This window comes from Tenrec ecaudatus, chromosome 2, assembly GCF_050624435.1.
Source record: "Tenrec ecaudatus isolate mTenEca1 chromosome 2, mTenEca1.hap1, whole genome shotgun sequence".
Classification (NCBI taxonomy): Eukaryota; Metazoa; Chordata; class Mammalia; order Afrosoricida; family Tenrecidae; genus Tenrec; species Tenrec ecaudatus.
The window spans coordinates 212,426,191-212,450,886 of record NC_134531.1 but is presented as its reverse complement, the minus strand read 5'-3'; the positions used below and the strand labels follow the sequence as shown (position 1 = coordinate 212,450,886).

General features: G+C 50.5%; 2 protein-coding genes across 2 annotated transcripts in view; one reads left to right on the top strand and one right to left on the bottom strand.

Moving 5' to 3' along the window:
* Positions 1-11,225, top strand: part of MX1 (MX dynamin like GTPase 1) — a 38,176-nt gene extending 26,951 nt beyond the window's left edge. Inside the window, exons 12-15 of the mRNA XM_075542272.1 lie at positions 2,100-2,258; positions 5,739-5,815; positions 9,923-10,162; positions 10,597-11,225. Of these exons, the coding sequence (XP_075398387.1) occupies positions 2,100-2,258; positions 5,739-5,815; positions 9,923-10,162; positions 10,597-10,827 (707 nt within the window). The 3' untranslated portion in view covers positions 10,828-11,225. The remainder of the gene's footprint in view (positions 1-2,099; positions 2,259-5,738; positions 5,816-9,922; positions 10,163-10,596) is intronic.
* An 11,635-nt stretch (positions 11,226-22,860) lies between these two features.
* The window catches only part of TMPRSS2 (transmembrane serine protease 2), a 38,487-nt gene continuing 36,651 nt past the window's right edge, over positions 22,861-24,696 (bottom strand). Inside the window, exons 11-12 of the mRNA XM_075542912.1 lie at positions 24,011-24,153; positions 22,861-23,082 (exon numbers count right to left, since the gene is read on the bottom strand). Of these exons, the coding sequence (XP_075399027.1) occupies positions 22,861-23,082; positions 24,011-24,153 (365 nt within the window). The remainder of the gene's footprint in view (positions 23,083-24,010; positions 24,154-24,696) is intronic.

Genomic DNA, 24,696 nt, shown 5'->3' with positions numbered 1-24,696 from the left:
TGAGCATAACCTTACCTGCGCTCCTTTGTATGTGACTTCCTTTCTCTTGATGCTCGTAGAATTTTCTCTTTTTCCTCTAAGTTGGATAATTTTACAATTATATGCCTTGGCGTGTTCTTCTTGGTGTTTAGCTTAGCCGGCGTCCTCTCTGCTTCCTGTATGAGAGTCGGATTCTCCTTTGTTAGGTTGGGGAAATTTTCTTCCAGGAATTCCTTTGCTATCTTGGCGGTCGATTTGTGTGTTATGTTGTGTTCCGGTAGACCGATTATTCGAATATTATTCCTCTTCATAGCATCTGTCATTGATCTCAGGCTGTCTTCTGTTTCTTTAATTTTCCTATCTGATTGTTTTTCTCGCTTGCTTCGTTTGGTTTGAGCGTCCTCGAGTTCACTGATACGGTTCTCAGCCTCCTCAAGCCTAGATATAGCTTCTGTGACCTTTTGTGTGGCCTCTGCTACCTCCTCTGTTAGTTTCTGCAGTTCCTTTTGGTGGATAGTATTCATCCCCTCTATTGTGGACTTCATCCCCTCTATTGTGCATTTCATCCCTTCTATCGTTGCATCCTTATTTTGGTTTGCTTCTCTTAGCTCCTGTATTACTGCAAGCAGAGTTCTGAAGATTTCCTTTTGTGGCTGATCTATATCTGTTTCTTCTATGAGTGACGTTAGGTCTGTTAAAGTGCCTCGTTTTTCTGATTTTTTTGTTGGGAGTGATGTGGTCTGTTGATTTTTCCTTGATCCTTTAATAGGCCCCATGCTTCTGGGAGACAGGAGTAACCTTATTGTGTGGAGGCTCAGGCCACTGTGCCGTCTCCTGGGGTGGCTGGGGCGGGCTGCGGCAGGCTTAGGGCTGGCACTGGGGACCCAACAGGGCCCCAGGTGGTGAGAGCTGGCTGGAGCTCACTGACGGCTCCTCAGGGACTGCAAAGCCGAGACCCAGGCTCCACTGCAGGTGGAGTGTTTGATCTGCCCGGGCTGTGAGCGGGCGCGGGGAGGCCCCTTGGATAGCTGCGCAGGCAGCTGCAGGACACTGCAGGGAACAATGGTGTTCGCTCTCCGCCCTTTTGGCGCGAAACCGCAGGGGGTAATGGCGCCGGCAAAGGAGGCTTGGCGCGAAACCGCAGGGGGCAATGGCGCCCTTCCTCTGCTCAGGCTCAGAGTCGCGGCCGCCGGGGTCCCCGCAGCACCCTGGGGAGGGCACCTACTCTTGTGCCTTGCGCAGGGGGGGGCCCTTGGTGGGCAGACTCAGCAGCTCGGGGCGCGGCGCTCCGCGGAAGCTCAGGGTCCGGGACAGGCGCGGGTTGGGCTATGGCTCCTGTTGGCGGGAAGTGCTCAGCGCAGGGTCCCCGCCAGGAGTGGAGCTGGCGCTAGGCTGCCAGGGGCTGGAGGGGGCGGGCGGGGGTGGGAGGCCAGCGCACGGAGGGCAGGTGGAGAGGTCCGCGGCAGCGGTGCGGGTGGATGGTCCCCCATGGGGGTCGCCAGACAACCCGCGGGTCCGCTCCCCTGAGCTTGGATGAATGGAGGGAGGGACGTGGGCCTGAGGGCAGATCACTGCCCTGCGGGGAGAGGGGAACTGCGGGAGAGGAAAGCTTCTCTCCCAGTGGGGATCCGCGAGTGGGGAGTGGGGAGTGGGCCGCTGGAGTAGGCAGGGCAGGCAAGCGGCTCTGGGCTGGCGTCCGGTTTGGGGATGGAGCCTAAGCCGGTCGCCAGTGAGCTCACGGCAGCTTAGTGGCCAGAGATGTCCCACTAGTCCGGTCCTCTTTCACCTAGACCCCTGCTCCGGACAAATACGTGGGGTAGGATTGGGGTGCTGTCCCAGGGGGATATTTCACTCACCAGACTCTTACTATTCAGCTACCTGGTCGCCAATCCCGCTTTGTTTGGAGGAGCTCTCAGAGTATGCGGGTGTCCCTGTCGGCCATCTTCCCCCTCCTTCCTGGAATGGTAACTCTTTACGGAAATAGAAAGTTCTTCCTTTTCCCCAAGGGGCAGTTGGTGGTTTCAAACTGCTGGCCTTGTGAATTGCAGCCCAGTGCATAACCACTACACCACCAAGATGACTGACTTCAAAATAGTTCAGAGTGATTCTTTCTGGTTTAGGTTATAAGACCATGTGCGATGAGCTATGGAGATTTGAAAATCAGTATCGGGGCAGAGAGCTTCCGGGCTTTGTGAATTATCGTACATTTGAGACGATTGTAAAGCAACAAATCAAGAAACTGCAAGACCCAGCGTTGGACATGCTGCACAAAGTGACTGGTGAGTTCTGCGTTGCACATTCAGACTTTTGCTTCCAGGACGGGGCAAGGCTTGGGCCCGAGCCAGTGTGTCCCTACAGAGTTGTCCTCCTTGCTTCCTCACCCTGTGGGTATGCCTCCCGCCCCTAGTCCCCTGTTCGTTTGGAGTCTCTTAGAAGGGAGGTCAGCGATTTATGAAGGTGCAAAACTCACTGCTGACTCATCGTGAGCCCACGGCACAGGGTAGAAGTGCCCCTGTGCGTGTCCGGAACTTTGACCACTACTCCATCAGGGGAAAATGGAAGTCAAAGGTACTGACGTCTTCCCACCAGGTTTTTAAAATCCTCTTATACTCCAGGATCTTCATGGCATTGCTTTAATTACTTGCATATTTCTAATTCACCCCCAGGAGCAAGACAAGGCTTTTGACTTCCCAAAACAGTTACAGTCGTGGAAACCCACGGGGCAGTTCTACCCAATCCTATAGGGTGGATCTTAGATGGAGTTGACTCAATGGCAGAGGGAGGGAGGGAGGGCGGAAGAGAGAGAGAGAGAGAGAAAGAGAGAGAGAGAGAGAGAGAGAGAGAGACAGGATTCAATCCGAAAGAATATTTATTATACTTAGAGTCATAAAATCATTGAAAAACACTTTTTAAAAGTTAATATGTGTGATTAAATTATGGAGTGATGTAACATATGTATTAACTCCCAGTTCATAAATTAAAAATACCAAACCAAAAAAAGTTAATATACTCTATGGACATTCGTGTTTTAGAAGGATAAGATATGGGGCTCTGTAAGAAATTGTCGCATGTAAAGAAGTGGAATGAGGAAAATTCATGTTTCCCAAACAAGAAGAATCATAGACTTGCTGATTTCAACAAGAGCTTGTCTGTGCATTTCTTCTTGTGGCCACACAGAGTCTGTTTGATCTGTTTACAAGATCAATGTCATTTTCTTATAAGACATTAATAAACGGTTTTCTGGAAGTCACCTTCATGGCAGCCATTTAAACTTAGAGTGTAAATTTTAAATGTTGGATAAAGCTCAGCCAGGTTTTTTTTTGTTGTTGTTTTAATTTAATTCTTCCAGGAACTTCTTTAGCAAAAGTGTTTAAATCTAAACAAGGCAGTTCACCTGACTGCTTTGGAAGGAAAAGGGGTGGGAAGGACAAAATGGAGATGGCTTGGAATGAGGAAATATCTTGTGAGATTTTACTTTAAAATCAGTTGACAAAGCCTCAAGTCGATGTGCCTGAGTCTAAGTTCAGATCTCAAGATGTCAGGTGTTGACCTTGCGTGAGCAGTCTTTGGGGGACGGCTGACACAGCTGGGATTCGGTGGAATCCCTCTTAGCTACTAGAGCCTGATTTAGGAGAGGGGAAGCTCTCTGTCCGCAAAGAGAAGATTAAGTATTTATTTGTCATATAAGGGTTATTTTGACCTCGGCATGGACAGGCATAGTCACTGAAACAGATCATTACCGTACTCTCTGCCGTACTTGGACAAGCGGGCTTCAGAAAGTTCGTGGGGAAATGCAAGGAAAAGGTCATGGGATTTCCCCGTGAACTTTTGGAAGCCCCCTCACGCGCCTCCATTTCTAAGTTCAGAAAACGTTGACTTCTAAGTCACATGTTAACGATGGCGTATCCAGGGTGAGGTAGGTGGAGATACCCCCTGCACCCCACTGCTGAAGGGAGGAATGGGGAGAGAAAGAAGAGAATTCCCAAAGGCAGTTCCCTGCAGCAAGTTAGCACTAGTTGGCGTAGGCAGGAGGGCCTTCAAGTTCCCTTATCATTCAGTTCCATTTTCCATGAACTATTTGAAACTCTGTGTGTGTGTGTGTGCACATGAAGGACTTCACAACATTGGTGGAAAAATCCCGTTCAATTTTTTTCCCAACAGTTTTATTGGCCAATAATCCCCATATTATACAATTCAGTAGTCCAGTCTTATCACCATATACTGAAAAACAAAAAAAGAAGGCAAAGCCTACTGAGGTTCCTTTCCAGAACATACCAGTCTTTGGTCTTTTGCCAAAGGTGTACTGGATATGGAAATGAGTCAAATGGAAGATTAAACGGTAAGTAAGGTGTTAGAGTTTAACCCAACTGCAACTGCGATATGCAGTTTCCAACACACTCTGCACTTTCAATGTATTCTGCACGAAAGCAAGGCTAATCACAACCCTGGTCTGTGATTGGAGGCTTAATCCACGTGTACTTCCCCTTCACTGTTTTTTTTTAAAACTGAAACAACTTTTAAATGGGTTAAAAAGGAGATCAAATCAGATTACACTTTAACCTCACCCTATCTGTCAGATCCAGTTTACAGTGTTCTAGTCTGATTAGCCAGGCCATGTGCACCCCTGGACTCTGGTCAGGGGGGTTCACCAGAAGCTTAATCCATGTGCAGACCCTGCAAATGGATTTTGGGCTTCTACTCTCATCCATAACCTTCTGCAATCAATTTAGACCAATCCCTCCTTTGGGGTTTTGGATTACATTATTTACAATCCTTGGCTCACACAGCCTGGTATACTTCTTCCATGTGGACTAGTTGATACCTCACTTAAATGGCTTCTTGTTAATATCCCAGAGGCTATTATTTCTCCCAGCTGGGCACCATCTAGTTTCTTCATCACACTTTACTATAGCACTCTTATCTTTTGGAAGGTAAGCATCAAGCAGGACTTGGTCATAAGAGCGAATTTTTCTCCGATTGGAGCTAAAGTGCAAGCTCAAATTTCATTCATATATCTTTGGCTTACATATGTCTCTAGTTCACTGTAGAGACATCATTGGCATTTTATCTCACTCCCTTTTAATTCCATTTTCCCACAAACAGTTAGCACCCCCTTGTATTAGTACCCTCCGCAACTATGGCTAAGATCGCCCCAGAATCCACACAGCAGTAATCATTTCCTTTTGAGTTTTATTGATATATAATTCACCTATCATACACTTCAGTGGTTTAAACATATTGAAGAGTTGCACGATCATCACCACAATTTTAGAACCTTTTCTTCTTTCTTGTAATACGCACGATTAGCTCCCCACTTTCCCCAACCTCCCCTGCCATAACCCTAAGAAACTTTTGATCCACTTACTGTTTCTATAGCTGTATCTTTCTTAGAGTTCAGACAAAGGAAACAGATCCACACCAAACCCTAACCACAATAATAAAATGAAACAGAGAAATACTTCAATTGCAAAGAGAGACAATAATTTTCAAAAACCCCCAACACCTATAACAAATTTAAACTAAGTCAAAAGGGAGCACAAATGATAGCGGTGTAATTTATTTTTAACCTAACCACATCTGCATTAGTCCACTCTTTGATGCACTCTGTCTGCCAGCAAAGCCTCCAGGGCAGTGGGCTGTGCACCCACGAGGCTCCAAAGCATATACCACAGGAAGGGCCACAGCTTTTGTTCCTTCCCTACCTGCGGAGATTATGAACGAGTCTACCGACATTCACGGTGCTGTCTGTCTTTGATCAGATATGGTCCGAGGGGCCTTCACAGAGACGTCAGTGAAAAATTTTGATGAATATTTCAACCTGCACAGAACAGCCAAGGTAACCAACTGTATGCTTCTTCTTGTTCTTTTATTATTTTATTAAGCATTAAGTCTGATTCTAGAAGATAGATTTCTTGGAATAAGATCATTTCAACTTGGTCTCCTAGCTGACCTCCAAAAGTTAGTGCGCTAGTTCAGGATGAGACCATTCACCATTGTTTGCTGGCTACCAGCAATGAATGAGTGGGGATCCAGGAGAGTCACGGTGGCTGGCAGAGACGGTCACCAACCCCACCGTCACGCAGTCCATTTGGACTCCTAGGGGTTGCTGAACTGACAGCCTCATCCTTCTTTCTCAGTGCCGCTGGTGGGCTCAAACCGCTGACCTTGTGGCTAGCACGCCAATCCTTAACCTGACAGTGGTCACATCTGGAGAAAAGATTCCTAAATCAAAGAACTCACTCGTGGAGGGAAATAATGGTGTGCTTCAAGACTCAAGAAAGGGAGCAGAGAAGCCATGAGACCCCTGCCATAGGGGGTGGGGTGGGCTGTCTCAGGAGGAGAAGGGAGGAGTGGCCAGAGAGCTGACTCACCTGCCAGCAGAGCAGGAGCTCCTCATTCATCAGCTGGAGGGGGCGGGGCCATGCCCATCATCTCCCCTGTGCCTGTACTTCCTGGTCCATAAAATGGGGCTGATGGCACCTTTTTTGGAAAAGCCAAAAAACCAAAACCACTTCCTGTGAGTACAGTTCCATAACTAATGATCCTACATGACAGAGCTACCCCATAGGATTCCGACTAGCAGTGGACCTACTGTATTGGACAGGACTGCACCCATCGGGTTCCAACTCTTTGCGGGAGTAGAAAGCCTCCTCTTTCTCCCAAGGAGCAGTTGGTGGTCTCACACTGCTGACTTTGCCGTTAGCAGCCCATAACGTAACCACTACGCCACCAAGGTTCCCTAGGATTTATAAGGCGGCAAATCCTTAAGGAAGCCGTCTGCCTCAACTTTCTCCCACCGAGCAGAGAGTGAGCGGAGACCTCTGTCAAAGATTCCTCAGTACACAAAGGGTGCCCCCCAGCCTTAAACCTCCTCTTAAGGCTCCTCCTCCTACGGAAGGTGTTGACTGTGGGCAGTGGCGCTCTGCACTCAGAGAGGCCCTGGGGCGGGGTTAGAGTCCCCCTCTGGAAGGTACTCCCCTACAGCTTGCTAGACAATCATTTTATTGGGGGCTCGTACAATGCTTATCAAAATCCATCCATCCATCCATTGGCTCAAGCACATTTGTACATTTGTTGTCATCATCATTTTCAAAACATTTGCTTTCTACGTGAGCCCTTGGTATCAGCTCCTCATTTTTTCTCCTCCCTCCTCATCCCCCTTCCCTCATGAACCCTTGATCATCTATACATTATTATTTTGTAATATCTTGCACTGTCCTACGTCTCCCTTCACCCACTTTTCTGTTGTCTGTCCCCCAGGGAGGGGGTTATATGTAGAGCCTTGTAATCAATTCCCCCTTTCTACTCCACCCTCCCTCCACCCTCCTGGTATTGCCACTCTCACCAGTGGTCCACTGAAGGGATCATCTGTCCTGGATTCCCTGAGTTTCTAGTTCCTATCTGTACCAGTGTACATCCTCTGGTCTAGCTGGATTTGTAAGGTAGAATTGGGATCATGATAGTGGGATGATAAGAGGGGGAGGAAACATTTAAGAACTAGAGGAAAGTTGTATGTTTCATCGTTGCTACACTGCACCCTGACTGGCTCATCTCCCTGAGACCCTTCTGTAAGGGGATGTCCATCCACTTGCCTACAGATGGACTTTGGGTCTCCACTTCTCACTCCCCCTCATTCACAATAATATGATTTTTTGTTCTTTGATGCCTGATACCTGATCCTTTCGATACCTCGTGATCACACAGGCTGGTGTGCTTCTTCCATGTGGACTTTGTTGCTTCTGAACTAGATGGCCGCTTGTTTATCTTCAAGCCTTTAAGACTCCAGATGCTATATCTTTTGACAGCCGGGCACCATCAGCTTTCTTCACCACATTTGCTTATGTACCTTCTTTGTCTTCAGCGATCATGTCAGGAAGATTAGCATCATGGAATGCCAGTTTAATAGAACAAATTGTTCTTGCATGGAATTTGTACTTGAGTCGAGGCCCAGTGGCCATCTGCTAACTTAATATTAAAACCTATAAATATATGCACATAGATCTCTTTCCCCTCATCACATATAAATATATTTACATATGTACATGCCTTTACTTAGACCTCTATACATGCCCTTTGCCTCCTAGTTCTTTCCTCTATTTCCTTTTACTTTCCTCTTGTCCCACTGTCATACTCAGCCTTCATTTGGGTTTCAGTAATTCTTCCATGTTACATTGCCCTTGATCAAGCCTTCCCTTGCCTCTTACATCCTCCTCCACACGGATTTGGATCACTTGTTGTTCCCTAGTCCCTGGGTTTGTTAACACCACTTCCTTTCCCCACCCCACCCCCGCCTCCCCCTCTCCCATATCCCCAGGAATTGTCTGTCCCATTGTTTTCTCCTCCAGAATGTTTATCCCGCCTATCTTATCTAGACAGACCTGCAGAGATAATAACATGCACAAAAACAAGACAGAGCAAAGCAAAGCAACAAAAAAAAAAAAAAAACAACAACAAAACAACCACCATCACAACAAAAAAACAATGACCAAAAAAGCTCCTGTAAATAGTTCAAGGTCTGTTTGTTGACCTATGGGAGTGTTTTCCGGTCCAACCTGATGGGCTGCCATGTCCTGGCCCCAAAGTCTATTTTTGGTATTCCCTTGGGACTTCCTTGCTCTCCTCCCTTTACTGTTCTGTTGCATGCCCTTAGTGTTTTGTCTCGATGTGGTGGGGTCAGATTGGGCACAATTTTCACACTGTGTCTCCAGTGTTGTCCCCTGTCAGGCTATGGGTCAGTGAGGGATGTCGTGTCTCATAGTGGGGCCGGCCCTATGGTCCTTTCTATGCATTGGCTGCTCTGAGCAGGAATATCATCCTCAAGACTTGGTGAGCCAGAATGAGCTCCACTCTCTCTTCCTCCCCCTTCATTTGCTCCCCTGTGCTCTGATCAGACATGTCCCTCTCCCTAAGCTGTAGCTTCAGTGCTGGTCTCTGAAGTAAATTTTTCTTGGGGAGGGGCAGCTAGCTTTCTCTAAATTCCAAGACTGCACACAGACAGAATGGGACCGACTGATGTGTCACTCCCTTGTCGGCTGGTGGGGGGGCACTGAGGAGATCGTGGTAAGAGTGCTTGGTTGCCACCCAGAGGTAGGTCCTTTGGATCTCTTGGTTGCTCTGGGGGAGAAAGAGAGGCAGTCTGCTTCTGTCAAGTTTACAGCCGTGGAAATCTCTGGGGTAGTTCTGCTTTGTCCTGTCTGCTTGATACTGGTTTTGTTATGGGTTTAAATAAATGACAGCTACTATAATGTCTCGATAATTTAGAAGAGTCTTTTTCAGGTTCCATCTGGGCTGCTGGTATCTAAAAGCAATTCTTTGGTTAGGACTTCAGCAAGTGTGGGCAGAAGCAGAAAGCAAAATTAATGTTACTATTCTTTAGAGTTAGCGAGCACTACAGGGCCCAGCATCAACTATAACTACCTGGTTAATCATGAGAGGACATTCTAAAATCAATCACTAGTGGGACTTTCCCACCTAGGAGGGGGGAGGAAGCAGGCCACTCAGCAGTCAACAAGATGGGGCGCTACAGTGACTAGTGTGTCTTTCCGTTTGATGGTGGCTTGGGTGGGTAAGTGAGGAGAGCGCTGATGATTGTCCAAGCCCCCCAAACTCACGCATCAAGTCAATTCTGGCTCACAGCAACCCTAGAAGACAGAGTAGAACTGTCCCTTCGGGGTTCCAAGGCTGCAAATCTTTACAGGAGCAGACAACCTCGGCTTTCTCTTATGGAGAAGCCGGTGTTTTCGAACTGCTGACCTTGTGGTTAGTAAGCCAACGTATAGGCCACTGTGCTACTAGCGCGTCTCAACAGGGCGGTGTAGAGGGCTCGGCCAGAGTGGCTCCAGTTTCCTGCAGCTCAGACAGCCTGGTGTTTGGGAATAATCTCCGATTCGCCCTTCGGTTGGGTCCTGGAGGAAGATGTGATTGCGATTTTCATTTCCCGTAGAGTAAAATAGAAGACATTAAATTAGAACAAGAGAAGGAAGCCGAGAAGCTGATCCGACTGCACTTCCAAATGGAGCAGATCGTCTACTGCCCAGACAAGGTGTATAGCGGCTCTCTGCAGAAGGTCCGCGAGAAGGAATCGGAGGAGGAGAAGAAGAAAGCGACAAAGTACCCTTGCCTCCAGGAAACCACGGACTTCTTCAAGTCGGAGATCACGCAGCACCTGCTCGCCTACCACGAGGTGAGCTCTTGACTGTCTTGCCACGGGGGCTTCATTTCCTTTGCTCATGGTCCCTCTCTCTTTAGCCTCACTGCCTTTAAGGTAACCCCCCCACTTCCTCCCCCACCAGCCCCGGCTTCCAGCCCTCTGTAAGCCTCAGAGAATCCTAGTCTAGAGCTGCCGGCATCTGGCTTTGATCAGCTGGGTGGCCCTGGCCAAGACCCTGAACTTCTCTGAGCCTGAGGTTCTTTCTCTGTAAAACAGTGTCTCGTGTCCCTGCCTGTGGCCCTGATGACACTGATGCCGAAGCGGGTTTGACACTGACGAAGAGGCCTTCATCTGGGAGGGCCTTTCTCTCTGGAAATCGAGTCCCCAGATGCTCGGGTAATGGGGCCACAGCCCCTGGGTGGGCACAGCCTCCCCCCAACCTCTCTGTGCACTGTTCCTTCCTGCAGGAGGCCAGCAACCGCATCTCCAGCCACATCCCTCTGGTCATCCAGTTCTTCGTCCTGCAGATGTACAGGGAGCAGCTGCAGAAGGGCATGCTGCAGCTGCTGCAGAACAAGGACACCTACAGCTGGCTCCTGCAGGAGCGCAGCGACACCAGCGACAGGAGGAAGATCCTGAAGGAGCGGCTGGCCCGGCTGACCCAGGCGAAGCGGCGCCTGGCCAAGTTCCCCGGCTAACGCGGCCTCCGCAAGCACAGCACCCTTCTCGAGTCCCTGTGTGGTGATGCCCCAGGCTACCCACCAGGCCTTCTGGTGCTGTACGCGCGGTCAGCCTAGCTTTATTTGCACCGTTTCTCCAGGAGGACCGGGCAAGAAGCAGAGAGCAGCAGTTTGAGTCTCAGCCTTCAAGCCAGAGCCCACCCTTCTAAAGCCTGTGGTCCAGGCATGTTCCAGACGGGGAAGGTCTCACATTCACCTCTCTTCAGCAGAAGGAGTTCATGCTAACATGATGCTTTCCTGGTTTCTGTTCTGCCCTTTCCACCACCCAGGATTTTAGTAGCATTGGTGTCTTGTGTGTGCCTGCCCCCACAAGCCTTGTCTTATTAGTTTGCAATAATACTTATCTTTTCATCAGACATTTCTCAGATATGCTTTTTATTTGGTGGCGGCAGGGGGATAAAGGGAAGGATCCAGAGGGTGGTAGCAGGTAAGGAACCCCTTGAAATAACCTGGCATCACTGCTGCCTTGGGGGACACTGGTGGTCTGCTGATGGGATCCTCTCACCTTCCGTGTGGGGAAACAGGCTTAGAATCCCAGCCAGTGCACTGCCGGAGGACCCACCTGTCAGTGGAGGTTTGCGAGTTGCTATCATACCAAATGGGTTTTGACGGAGCTTCCAGGTGAAGACTAGGAAGAAAAGTCTGGCAATCTACTTCAGACAACCAGTCAATAAAATCCATATAAATCACAACCTTTGCATGCAGTCCAGGAGCCCTGGTGGCATAGTGGATATGTGTTGGGCTGCCATCCACAAGGTCAGCAGTTTGAAACAGGAGAAAAACAGCTTTCTACTCCCACCAAGAGGAACAGTCTAGGAAACACAGAGATAGCTCTACCCTGTCCGCCAGGGTGGCTCTGAGTTGTCTTCAACTCCATAGCAGTGAATTTTGGGGGGTGTTTTTATTTAACCCATATGAGCCGATCCTAACCTGTCTTGGGAGGCTCAGGGCTAACAACATTTCAGGGAGGGAGGGAGGAAAGATGAGCTAAAGGGCCTTTCCAAGAGGCTGAGGGGTAGTGAAACAGGACTCAAAGAAGGAAACGGACCGAAGCACACATCTATTGTGTCTCGTGTTCTCTGGCTGAGGAAGTGCCCCAAGTTCTTCAATTACAGACTAGCTGGGGTTAAGGGAATAAGCATCCAAGTCAAAATCAGATCTGCAAGTGGGCATTTGTAAGCCGGTGCTCCTGCTGTTGGAGGCACCCTGGTGGCATGGTGGTTACACGTTAGGCTGCTAACTGTAAGGTCTGAAGTTCGAAGCACCAGCTGCTCCTCAGAAGGACAAGTTTTATATCCCATGAAGAGTTAGGCTCAGAAACTCACAGGGACAACCCTGCCCTGCCCTTCCCTTAATGGGCACCATGAGTCAGAATTGACTCAATGGCAACAACTTTGAGTTTGGGGCTCTGGCTGGGGCAGGGGTCCAACGGGAGAAAAGTGAAAATCGTGACCCGGAGAGTCTGTGTGTGAGGCACCCTGAGCCTGGACTGCCTCCCTTGTGCTTTAAGCAGGGCTCGGAGGCTCACAGGTTCCCCACCTCGCCCTTGCACCCTGAGCCTTAAAAAAAAATCAAAAATGGTTTTATTGAATGATAATTAACATCATACATAGGTCAATCACATGAAGGGCTGTACAATCATCAACACCATCAACTGGGATTTTTTTCTGCCCTTGTACCTATTGTTCAGGCTTTTCCATTCTGCCCCAACCCCTGCTTTGTGCTGGCGGTAATTCATAATCCAGTTGCGGTTTTCATTGATCCACCCATCTGGACTTCCCTATCCAGAAACATGCAAAGCAAAGAGAAAACAAAACAAAAGGAAATGAAACAGAGAAAATCCTCAATAGAAAAGGAAGCAGAAAATAATGAAAAACCAGAAAAAGTTAAGAATGTGCACCCTGAACCTTGACTATGACTCTGAATGTGTGCCACTGCCCAGGAGGGGGCAGAAGGGGGAGTTCGGGAGCTTAAGGGGTTTAAATTCATGGGGGCCCTGTACAACAAAGTAGGGCAGTTCCTTTGGGTTTACAATACTAACTTTTCATGGGCCTAGAAAGCCTCATCTTTCTTCAGCCTGTGGTTTTGAACTGCTGACCTAGCAATTAGAAGCCCAGAGCAACTGGGCAATGAAATGGGCTGGGAAGAGGGCCGGCTCAGAGTACCTTACGAATGCCTTTTGAGGAATTGTTGAAGAATTCAGAATGCTGGTGTCTAACAAAGGAGAAAAACTTGACTGAGAGGTCTGTCTTATGTGTGGAAGAGTAGGGCTGGGTTCTATTTTGGCTTTTTATTGACTAATTTTGGGAAGAAAGAGATTCCCAGGCATTTTTTCCAAGACACCTATGACCCGAGTAGACTCGGAACTGCCCAACTCTGAGTAGATATGCCCCACTCTGGGGGCCCATTTGACGGGGGAACAAAGAACAAACCAGCCCTTGGCTTATCAGTCAGAGCTGCCTCGCAGCCACCCCTTTAGGACAGAACAGAAATCTCCAAAGGTTTCCTGGATGAACTGTGCAGTAGACTAACCTCTCTCTCCAGAGGAACAGTTGGGGGGGGGCGGTTGAACCCCCCACCTTGCCGTTAGAATTCAACTCAGGGCTCTGCTTAAGGAGAGACCTTACAGATAGACAGAGTCTTGTTTGTTACAATACAAATAAGGTCAAGTGGGGCATGTGAGGACAGGCTTTCCGCAGGTTGTTTACCAGGTTACCAAGGAGACCCATGCCAAGCTGTGCCTTTAACTTTTTAAGTGGAATTTGTAGGTAAGTAGTTCTTACATAGCCCAGGCCTACAAGGTCAATATGAGTTGGGATCAACTCAATGGCAGTCATTTGGGGTTTTGTTGTTGCTGTTAGAGGTGTTGCCCCTAAGGGTTGGGCTGCTAGCTTCAAGGTTGGCAGTTCAAACCCACCTGCGCTCTGAGGGAGAAAGATGAGATCAAGTGTATGCAACATTAAAGGGCCAGTAGGACTCGTCCCTCTAAAGCAGATGTATAATCCCGGGACTGCTTGTGTTCCTAATTCCGTATTCGCTACTTGTTGCTTGCATAGGGTCAGCCCAGGTTCTCCCACTCCGGAGGCCTGGGAGGCAGGTGAGAGCCCAGGTGAGAGCCCTTTCAGCGAGTCTGGTTCCATCTAGCGGCCGGCCTAAGTCACTGCTTCACCAGCTGCAGGATTCAGTCAGGCCCCAGACCTGGTGGAGGGGATCCATTCTATTTTGCTGTTGTTCTAACTTTCCTTGAGATACCTAACAAGTATGGTGGATGGGAGGTTGAAAATGGAGGACGGGGCTGCGCTCTGGCCAGAGGAGGGCCGGGGCGGCACAGAGGTCCCTCCTGTTGATCCCGGGCTTTGGGGCACCAACATGAGAGGGTGGAGAAAGAGGGCTGGGACAGAGATAGAATTTAGCCAGGAATGTGAAGTTGAGAAAGATTTTATCTAGGCAGGGAAAGAACTCCCTGGAGGGAAGGGAGAGCAGAGAAGGATGGGGGCATCTTGAGCTCCTGGGCGGGTTCTGAGACCCAGCGAGTTAGATCAGGGAAATCACGCCTGGTAGGGAGGCAGTGGGACATATATAGGGCTTGAGCCAAGGACGCATGTGCTGATGAGGGGAAGGAGGGCCTTCTGGTGCTGCAGTCGCAGGGTCTGAGTCAGGAAGTGCTCTGTGAGCAAATTGTCCTGGAACACCTAGGGAAGGGGGTGTACAGACCCGGCCCGGAGAGATCAGCTCCTGGAACGCTGGAGGCAGGGACTGCACAGTCCAGCTCTGGCCTTGAGAGGTGGGTGGGTGGGGAAGGGACCCCACAGTCCAGTAGGCTATCTTTCCAGAGAGCTGGGAGAGGTGGCTGCATGGCCCGACCGGACCAAAAGAGTGGAGAATGGTGTGTGCTCTAGAAAACAGGAATGTCCCTTGTGAGTAACCCTTTAGGGGAGCTCACACAAGATCACAGTCGCTTCCTTTTGGCCGAAGAGACCCAGGGTTAGGGAGCCTCCAGCTCTGCCATGACTGGTGATCAGCAGGGGAGAAGTCCCCTATCCTCCATAAGTGCTCAGCAACTCAAAGAAAAAGTACACTCTGTGTAACTCTTCCTCTTATGGAGGGGTGGGGCCAGGGGCTTGGGGCTCAGACAAGGGGTGGGATCTTCCAGCACCCCCATCAACTCCATACTCTCACCGGGACCTTGCATCTTCAGGCCCCACTTCCAGCTCCACAGTGCAGGTCTGAAGGCTCAGCTGTGTGCAGAGAACATCCAGAAATGGATGTCTTCAGGCTACATCTGGCTCGGCTGTGTGTAGGGAGTTTAGGGGGTTGGGAGCACTGCAAGGGAGAGGGCCGGAGCTGGCTGATTGGCTGAAAGAAATCTCAGGTTTTCCAGCGGCGCCGCTGTGTGGCACCTCTGGCAAAGGAGCCCAGCTGCTAACAGAAAGGATGGAGGTGTCAGTCCATGCAGAGGCACTGCCGAAGGAAGGCCTGGCCATCCACGTTGGAAAAAGCAGCCATCGAACAGCCGATGGAACCCAGTCCTACTCTGACCCCGTGGGTCAGCAAGAGTCAGAGTGGACATGCCAGCAAAGGGTCTGGCTTTGGTTTTCCAGAACACAGCACCTGGCATGCTGAAGGTGCTTAATAAATGCCTTTGGGAGGGATTGGGGAGTAGGCAATGCTCGGCATAAAACTTTGTTTTACCTGGACATGCTTAAGAGAAGAAGTTGACGTTTCTGAAAGGAGGAAAGTATTCTGATTTAAGAATGGAGAGTTCCTTGTGCTTGACCTACAGTTTGGGGCTAGCCAGGCCCCACCATCACATGAGCCAATACCTTCAAATTAATCAGTGTTTCTCTGTGTGTGTTTGTTAGTAGAATTATTCCAAGGAAGCCTAATAAGAGCTAATACCAAAAATAAAAAAGTAAGCTAATACAATGTGTTAATTGGTTAACTATGCCCCTAAGACCTCAACTCTGATGGACAAAATGAAACCATGCAACCCCCCCCCAAAACAACAACAACAACAAAAAAAAACAGGTTGACTCAATTCCTGAATCCGTAGTCAGATTCACATGCTCAAATATCATTCTGCCTATTTCTAATCATCTCTCGTCCGCATTCTGCTTAGAACCCTTTCTTAGTAGCCATAAAATATAACCGTGACCAAATAAATGCCAAAATAACATAGCTGTGACCAAAAGTGAACCAGATAGGAAACAGAAAAGAAATATAAAACGTGTTTCCCATTGTGCCAATCCACCTCATGCTCTCCAGAAAAGCTTCCATCCTCCTCGGCCAAGGAGATTGCAACCCAGTCCCCTTTTCATGCCTCTGCATCCCCACTCTTCAAGGCTCAGCCCTGGACTTCTTGGGGCTCTCATGCAGCACTACACCAAGACCAAGAGGAACGGAAGCCTCACCTTTTGTCCAATGTCCACAGGCTGATTGTCCACCATCACCTTGATTACTCCAGGAACTTCAATCGAGGCCAGATCCAGGCCATCGGAACTCATGACTGATCCCCATTCTCTTTTCAGCCATGACGTCCTGCAAAGGGACACACTGACTACGTCCAGGAGGGAAGTGTCTCAGTTCATCACTGGTCATGCTCTGAGAGACCTTCCACTCACGGACTCGCATCACATTGCGGGCAGAGTGGATTTTCTGTTCCGGTAGCTAACTGGAACTTCCAAGAAGAACTCAGGATTCTTCTCAGTGCGGCGTGTACAGTGACTCACTGGAAGCATCTTCATGGGAGACACCACCCAAAGCTGAGCACTGAAAAAGACTTCCTGGTGTCACAGTTCCATCCCCACATTAAGTCACAGGAAATTCACAGTGACGTAAATTAAAGAACATGGGGGTTCTGATACCACGAATTGGAAAGCATGTGGGGAAAGTGCTTATTGTAGGCAAAAATGAGCGGTGACTGTAGTTCTCCAAGAGGCGACACTTTTCTCTTTCTTCCTTATACTAAAACCTCTGTGGAAATCGCTGCTGGTGATGGGCACCATGGAGTCAGTTCTGACCCACAGTCACCCTTAGCAGATGAAGCACTGCCCGGTCCTGCCCCAGCCTCACAATGGTCCCCCTGCTGGAGCCCAACGTTGTAGCCATTCTGTCCATCCATCCATCTTGTCCAGGGCCTTCCTCATTCTCACTCCACCTCTCCAGGGACTGGTCTCTCCTGACAACATGTCTAAAGTATGTAAGACCAAGTCTTGCCATCCTTGCCTCTGAGGAGCACTCTGGCTGCACTTCTTCCAAGACTGATTTCTTGTTCTTTCAGCGGTCTTTGAGATTTAGTTTCCTTATGGTTTCCCAGCACCACAATTCAAACGCATCGAGGAATCTTCAGTCTTCTTTATTCAACGTAAAATCAGGGATGCTTATCTGTATATCAAGAATTGGCTCATATAGTTATAAAAGCCCAGTTCAAGTCCACGGGTCAAATGTAAGCTATCGGCTTCTCCTAACTCATGTGACCACAGGACTGATGAACAGGAAGCAGGTTGATGAGCTAGGAAGCCCACAGACTGGTTGATGCAGAGCTGAGTGAATCCAGGGTCGGCCAGTCCACTGATGGCTCCTGGGGTCAGCAAGCAATATGACCAGAGGTCAACACACCAGATGCAGGGTCCAGATCCAGCGGTAGAAATGAGCTAGCTTCCATATTCTGTCAACCCATACCAAGAGTAAAACTTCCCTTAAGAATATCACTAGATGAAGGAGGTGATACTCCACCTGATTCTTTTCACAACTGCTTGGTAACTTCACAGAAAATCGCAACATGGAGTTAGCCACACCATGCCACATCATATCACAGGAGAATCCAGGCCTGTCCAAATTGACATAAAAATCTCACTATCATAAAACCCTATGAAGCAAAGTTCTACTACGACACCTATGGAGTTACCATGAATCAACATGAACTCAGTAGCAAAATGGAAGGCCCTCTCTAGTCTCTTAGTGCTAGGTCACCCGCCTGCTTGGCTATTGCAAATAATCCTGCTTTGAACATTGGTGTGCACTGATTTGTTTGAATCTCATTTCCAATTCTTTTAGGTGTGTACCTAGGAATAACATTTCTGGATCATACTGATGCACATGGGCATCAGCTTGGCCACTTATGGAAAAGACAGAGGTTTAAGTCCCCCCGCCCCCCACTGGCGTGTCTTGGAAGAAAAGCCTGGTGATCTACTTCCCCCAAACCCCAGGCTTGCCAACCCTATGGAGCACAGCTCCATCTGACACACGTAGAGTCGCTATCAGTTGGACACGTAGAGTCGCTATGAGTTTTTACCCTCCTAGGGCTGGGGTTCTCAACCTTCCTCATGCCATGACCCTTTCATATGGTTCCTCATCTTGTGGTAACCCTCAACCATCAAATTATTTTCATTACTTCTTCATAACTGTAATTTCGCTACTGCTATGAATTGGGCGACTCCAGTGAAATGGTTGTTTGACCTGCAAAGGGGTCACGACCCACAGGTCGAGAACGCTGTCCAAGAGGGTGAGACCCCATGTGGAGAGATGGGCTGGTTGTCCCAGCTGGGGCCTTGGTGGGTGACTGAGGCCACTGTAGTCTACTGAGCTGTGGCGCTTATATAATCTGGTGTCAACTTGAGACTAACAAGAGTGGAGGGGTGGAGTATAGCCTGTCAATCAGGTCCCAGCTTGATGACCTCATTTAGGAGGTGCAAACAGAGATAAATAACTCACTGGAGGCCAGATACATGCTCAATCCTGGGAGACATCCCTGTTGACAAGCCACATGGAGCTATACTAATGGGAGGCAGAGCCTTGGAGCTGGAGGAGCCATGTGGAGACCCACGCTAGCGCTGGGATGTTTCCACCGCCACTGGATCCACAAGACTTTCCACCCAGTGGCCTGTGTTCTTCCTGCACTCAGCATCATTGCATGTGTTGCGTGAGTGTGAAGAGGAATTTACAGACTGGTACTGGACATATGGGCTAATATTGGACTTATGGACTTGATCTGTACTGAGCTGGGATATTTTCTTAATATACAATTGCTCTTTTATATGAAACTCTTTTTTATACACATATGAGTGTCTCTATGGATTTGTTTCTCTAGTCAACCCAGACTAACACACAAACTTTAGCAAAGCAACTCAAGCGAGGAGGGATCGCAACACGTTCATCAGACCATGAGAAACAGGATTTTGAGCAGCAAGGTTTTGAGATGGACTTGTCCTCCAGAAAGGGCTAAGGACATGTACATTTTATTGGGTTTCGGTCATAGGTAACCAACCCAACCGTATCACAAAATCTTGTTTAGTCTGTAGCATTACGTTGCTTTTCCCAAACAGTCAACAAATGCTACTTCATGCTTTCCCTTTGAGGAAAGCCAAACCCATTCCCCCTTCCCATTCCTTGTGCTACTTTCCTATGGATCCTGAATGATCAGAACTTGTGTGCCTTGCTAGGGAAAAATGAACCTGACAAAGGAAGACGGTCTTTATCCATCTCACTCGCAGGTCCGGCTCTTCGCTGAAACACTTGGCCTGCACGTCTTCTCGGGTTATATCCTCCTTCAGATGTCCATTCTGAATAGGGTCCTATGAAGACCCAGCCAGGGTTGGGAGCTCTTTTGTACATTGAAGGGTTCCCTGGTCCCCAACTCTCCCATTCCTCTTACATTAGATTTTTTTGGGGATGAGATGCCCCTTGAAGAAGGAACTGATCTCCATCTAAAGGCAGCATTCTCTGATACTTAATCCACACTGGTGTCAAATTGGGCCCCAAAGCATGGGTTTTTAGGGGAGTCAAAGAGGAATGAGTATGAGGGGAGCAGGGCTCTGGTAAGGAGGAGAGATGGAGAGACAGCGGGTGGGCTCTGAAGGGAGCGGGAGGCCCAGAGAGGAAGAGTGGGAGCAGCCACAGGCAGAGCGCACCCGCCTGACAAGGTGGGAACAGGAATTTGAGCATGACGCGGTGAGGATGGATGAAGTGGCCGGGTGAATACGCACCTTCTCTGACTTCCCTCTCCACATCCAAAGGGTCTGAAGTCGAGCTCAAAGTCCCGGTAACTGATCTTCCCTCTCCACGGCTCTTCACGCACAAGTCTTTCCTGTCTCAGCGCCAGAGGGCATCTTGTCTGGGGCTGTTTTCATGCAATTCTCACGTCCTCCTTGCTTCCCAACTTTTTATTGTACAGGTGAAGGTTGACAGAGACTGTAGTCTTACGTTCAGCCACTCTCGCTTATTCTAATGTGGCGCATCCCCTATGCAGTGTCCGCCATGGACCACTGCTATCGCCTCACCCTCTGGGTTGCCTGCTCCTCTCCTGGTTCCCGGGCCCTGGGAAGGTACTGCCCTTTTGAGCTTAAAGGGTTGCTTGTTCTAGTGCAGAATGTAGCTGGGTTTCAGACCTGAAATATAAAGGCAATCATTTTGCCCCTTCTCTTTAGCTGCTGCCTCCTGGTTCTTCAGAGATCCCCATGTGCCTTCTGGGCATCCCCTGCCCACCCTGGCCCCTACCCCCTCCTCTGCTGCTTTTGCCAGCCTGTTCCGTCTTCTTTAAACCTCACAAGGGTTTGACTCAAGATACTCTCCAGCGATCCTGATTTCTGTCCTCAAGCGCTGGAAAGGCTCACCACACTGTCCCCTCCCACCCACCCTCAGATAGCCTGGATATGAGGAAGCAGCTCTGGACAAGTAGTCAACACAGACAGCTGGAGACAGCATTAAGGAGTGGGATGCTAGGCTCTGTTTGGCCAGATGGGAGGGAGACATGTCTGGAAGATACTTGGTGCTATGGGACTGAAGCCTACAGAGAGGTTGGAACCGATGATCTTTCCGGGGTCATCCTTGGGACATCTCAGGGAGCAGATAGGAGCAGTCAGAGGATAGGTCTGCTTCGTCCCCACTCATATCCGCCCCATCCTGTGACCCCCACCCCACCCCCACTCTCACCTCTGCTGCAGAGTGACTACCCCAGCATCATTCCCACAAAAGGCAATACAGATGGAGAATCTCAGAGTCCAACAATATTTTTTTTTGGCAGGGAAGGGGAGGGGAAATCATATAATTTATTTCACAATTGAATGTTACAGGTTTAAAAAGATACAAAACAGAAGACAGACAGTGGCTGTATACACACAAGGAAGCACTGGGGAGAAGGCGTTTCTATCAGTGTCACAGAGGTGTGTCACCCCTGGGACGGGAAGCAGGCACCCGGCAGGGTGGCGGGTCTGCCAATCCGAGGGGTGGCATTCCCTAGTCAAGGTGGTGTGCACGGGATTGCCATGGCACCGTGCCCCAGTGAGGGGAAGGAGTGCAGGCATTGGGCCTTTTCACTTCATCCTTGGAAACCAGTGTGGTGGGATGGAGGTGGGGCAGAAGAAGGCTGCCCTCCAGGAAGGGCCCTGAAGCGTCACATTGGGTAATGGCGAGGGTGCCTTCCCTGTGGTGGAGATGAAAAGGACAGAGGGGGGCATCCCCGGGACTCCAGAATGCATCCAGATGCAAGGCAGGCCGTCCTCTGGAGCACATTCTTTTCCTAATACTAAACTAGGCGCCGGCATTTGGAAGGAGCAGCTCAAACACACCCTGGCTCCTGCTTGGCAAGGACCAGGACAGGTCCCACGAAGGGAGTGCAAGTGACCCACTTACAGGCACGAGGAGTCTCCATCTGAGTCCTGAGGTAGTTACCTGTCTGTCGGAGCACTGGCTGCAGACAGGGCATCCTGCAGTTAGTAGACATGTGACGGGGCAACGTGGTACCCAAGGGCCTCCCCTCGGAGAAACTAGGGGCACACAGCATTTGGGTGGGGGTTGTGAGGAAGGGAGCAAGGCCTGTCTCCTCTTGACACAACACAACGGGTCAGCAGCTGGTGGGGCAACTTGTGGGGTCTGGGGTGAGCCATTCCATCCCGGGCCCAAGGGCTCTGTCCAGGCTCATCCCCCAGCAAGAGGAGCAGGGCCGCTGCTGCTGCAGGATGTGACCATCACACACTGCCCCTAAGGGCTGGCTCCCTTCCCTCCAGCCACCATCGAGGGCTGAAAAAGACCAGCAAGCCCCTCGTGCGGGAGGAGGGGACCTTCCTGGGCCTGCAGGTCCCCCAGCTCTCTCCCTCAGGGGCACACTCCCTTTTTCGTCTCAAGCCATCCAGCAGCCGAGAGGTCCCCAGGCCCAGTTCCCCCCAGTGTAGGCTCCCGAGTGGGCATAGCAGGGGGTCTCCAGCCCTCTCGGTCACTCCCCTCTGCAGGCCCTGACCTGTCTGACCCCAGTTGCCCACATCTGTGGGGCCCGTCAGCTCTCTGGAGAGGCATCGGGGCCCCCACGCTATGTGGGGAGAGTGGGTCCCCAAGCGGGAGCCAGTGGGGACAGCACCCAGTCAGCCAAGTTCAACTGTTCAACAAAATGAAAGGAACTTGGAATCATCGCTGAGAACACGTGAAGCCCGGGCAGTGAGATCACGGTAGCCCCTCATCTCCTTGTGCTGGGAAGGGTGGCTCCTGGACTCACACCTCAGCTGTGGGCCTGTTCCCAAAGGGAGAGAAAAGGAAAAGCGATGTTATTTTCTTAAAACGGAACAGTCTCACTCCCCGCCACCCACCCAGGCTAGCATGCGGCATTGATAAAGGAAGTCAGTCGCAAGCCCCAGGGGCTGACCCCATTCACTGCACAGTCTTCTCTTGGCTGTGGGCCCAGACACCTCCAGTTTCTCCCGACCCAGGCTGCTTTGCTTCACCCCTCACTGCCCCGCCTCCCAAAGCTTGGCCCCAGGGGTTGGGGTGGGGGTGACTGCACCAGATGAGCAAGGACCAAGTGTGCTCAGGAGGGCACAAGAGAGACCCAGGTTCAATCCCCTGGGCTCTGGACCCTGCGGAGCTAAACTGTGGACTTCCTCCCAAGTCCCAGAGGCCACCACGACACTGGCTCACAGTGATGGGCATGTTGATGGAGGCAGGGAAGCCGTGCTAATGGGGACTCGAGGCTAGAAGAGCCAGCCGCCTGCCTGCAGGCCACCCTCAGGGACATCCAGGCATAGGCGACTGCAGTCCAGGAGAAGTGGACGGGAAGGAGAGAGGAGAAGTTACCCTCATTTGCCGGTAAATCCAGTCTGTGAACACCGTCATGTTTCCATACACCCCGGGCCTGTTCGCCTTGGCACATCCAGATCCCCAGCTTGTGTCCCCAATCAACCACCAGACATTGTTCTTCAAGGTGACCAGAGGACCTCCGCTGTCACCCTGGAGGGGCACGGGACAGAGAGCAGAGAATCGATGCACAGCCCCAGCACACCTCTCACCACAGAGGGCGCACAGGGCCGTGTTGGTCAGGGAAGGGTCTGGGTGGCTGAGGGGGTGTGGAAGTGGGGGTTCCGGACTCCAGGGACACTGAGGGGAGTGTGTCAGTGTGGGGTCTGAGTGTGCTTGGTGTGTGTGTGTAGAGACAGTGAGCTCTGAGGACGTGGAGGGGAGTGTGTGTCAGTGTGGGTTCTGCAGCACAGTGGGGGGGTGGTGTAGTGTCTCCGTACAGAGAGGTACAGATTTCTGATCTCCCAAGAGGAGGTAATGGAACTATTATAATGGAGTGTTTAGGAAATCTCCAGAATTTATAGATTCTACTAAGGATGGATTTCAATTGACATCAGTTAACAGGCACTTGAAAAAACGCAGTTCACCTTTTCTTCTTTAGAATGGTCAAAGCACTCATCTCGGCCCAAGCGCCTCTTTGTTACAAGACAGAGCATTCCCAGAGGAAAGCAGCGGCCTGTGGGTTTTCTGCTGGAAGCGCTTTCTCCTGCCACCCTCACGCTGGTAGTAACCACGGGTCCCCAAAGGACCCAAACCAGGGCCATGCCCAGCTGAGGTGTCTGTCCCCTGGAAATCCTGTCTCAGGGGGTTTCTGCCTTCTCTGGCCAGCTCAGGGAGGTAGACTCTCAGGTCCAACAGGTGTCCCCGGGAGCTCAAGCACTCGATGTGCTCGGCTGCTAATGAGAAGGTTGGTGGTTTGAGCCCACTCTGAGGTGCCTCCGGAAAACAGCCTGGTGATCCACAGAGAACAGTCAGCCCTCGACAGCCCGCGGGGCACCGTCCTGGCGTGATGCTGAGGGGTCAGCCACGGTTGCCGTGGGCAGCCCCGACTTACCCAGGTTGGATAAAGAGCCACGCTCACCTGGCAGGAATCAACGTTTCCCTGCAGGTACCCTGCGCAGATCATGGCAGGCGTGACGAGGTTGTTGTAGACGTATCTGCTGTTACAGCTCCGGGGCTCGATGAGGTGCACCTCCGCTGCGTTCAGCACTTCAGAGGTTTTCCCTGCGCACACAAGGCAGAGGGCACTCGGGGCTGCACCTTCTCGACAGGCACAGGGAACCTCCCGCCAGGAGACTGCCACCTCACACACGGCGCCCTCCCTTCTCCCTCCCCAGCCCACCCTGTGTGCCTGGCTGAGCCTCGCATCAGGAAACGTCTATAACTGAAGAGCCCAGGGTTATGGCTCGGCTGGGCCTGGACAGGTTGGAGCTTTGAGTTTCCCAAGAGGTGCCTCAGAAGAAAGGCCTGGCCACCCACTGCCAACAGATCAGGACCACCGAACCCCCGTGGGGCACTGTGCAGATGCACACAGGGTGGCTGGCAGTCGGAACCGACTCGATGGCACCCAACGATCACAAGGTTCTGCTAAGAGACAAAAACCACCCCTCTATCAAAGCCATTCCTTTGCGTGTCACAGTCACCTGGGGGCACGGGGAGAAAGTCCAGACCTTCGAAGAGCAGGTCCAAGCTCTCTGTCTGACATGGTGGAGGCTGCTGAGGTCAAAGACTGGGGCACAGGACTCAGAGGAGCAGTACCCAGACTAT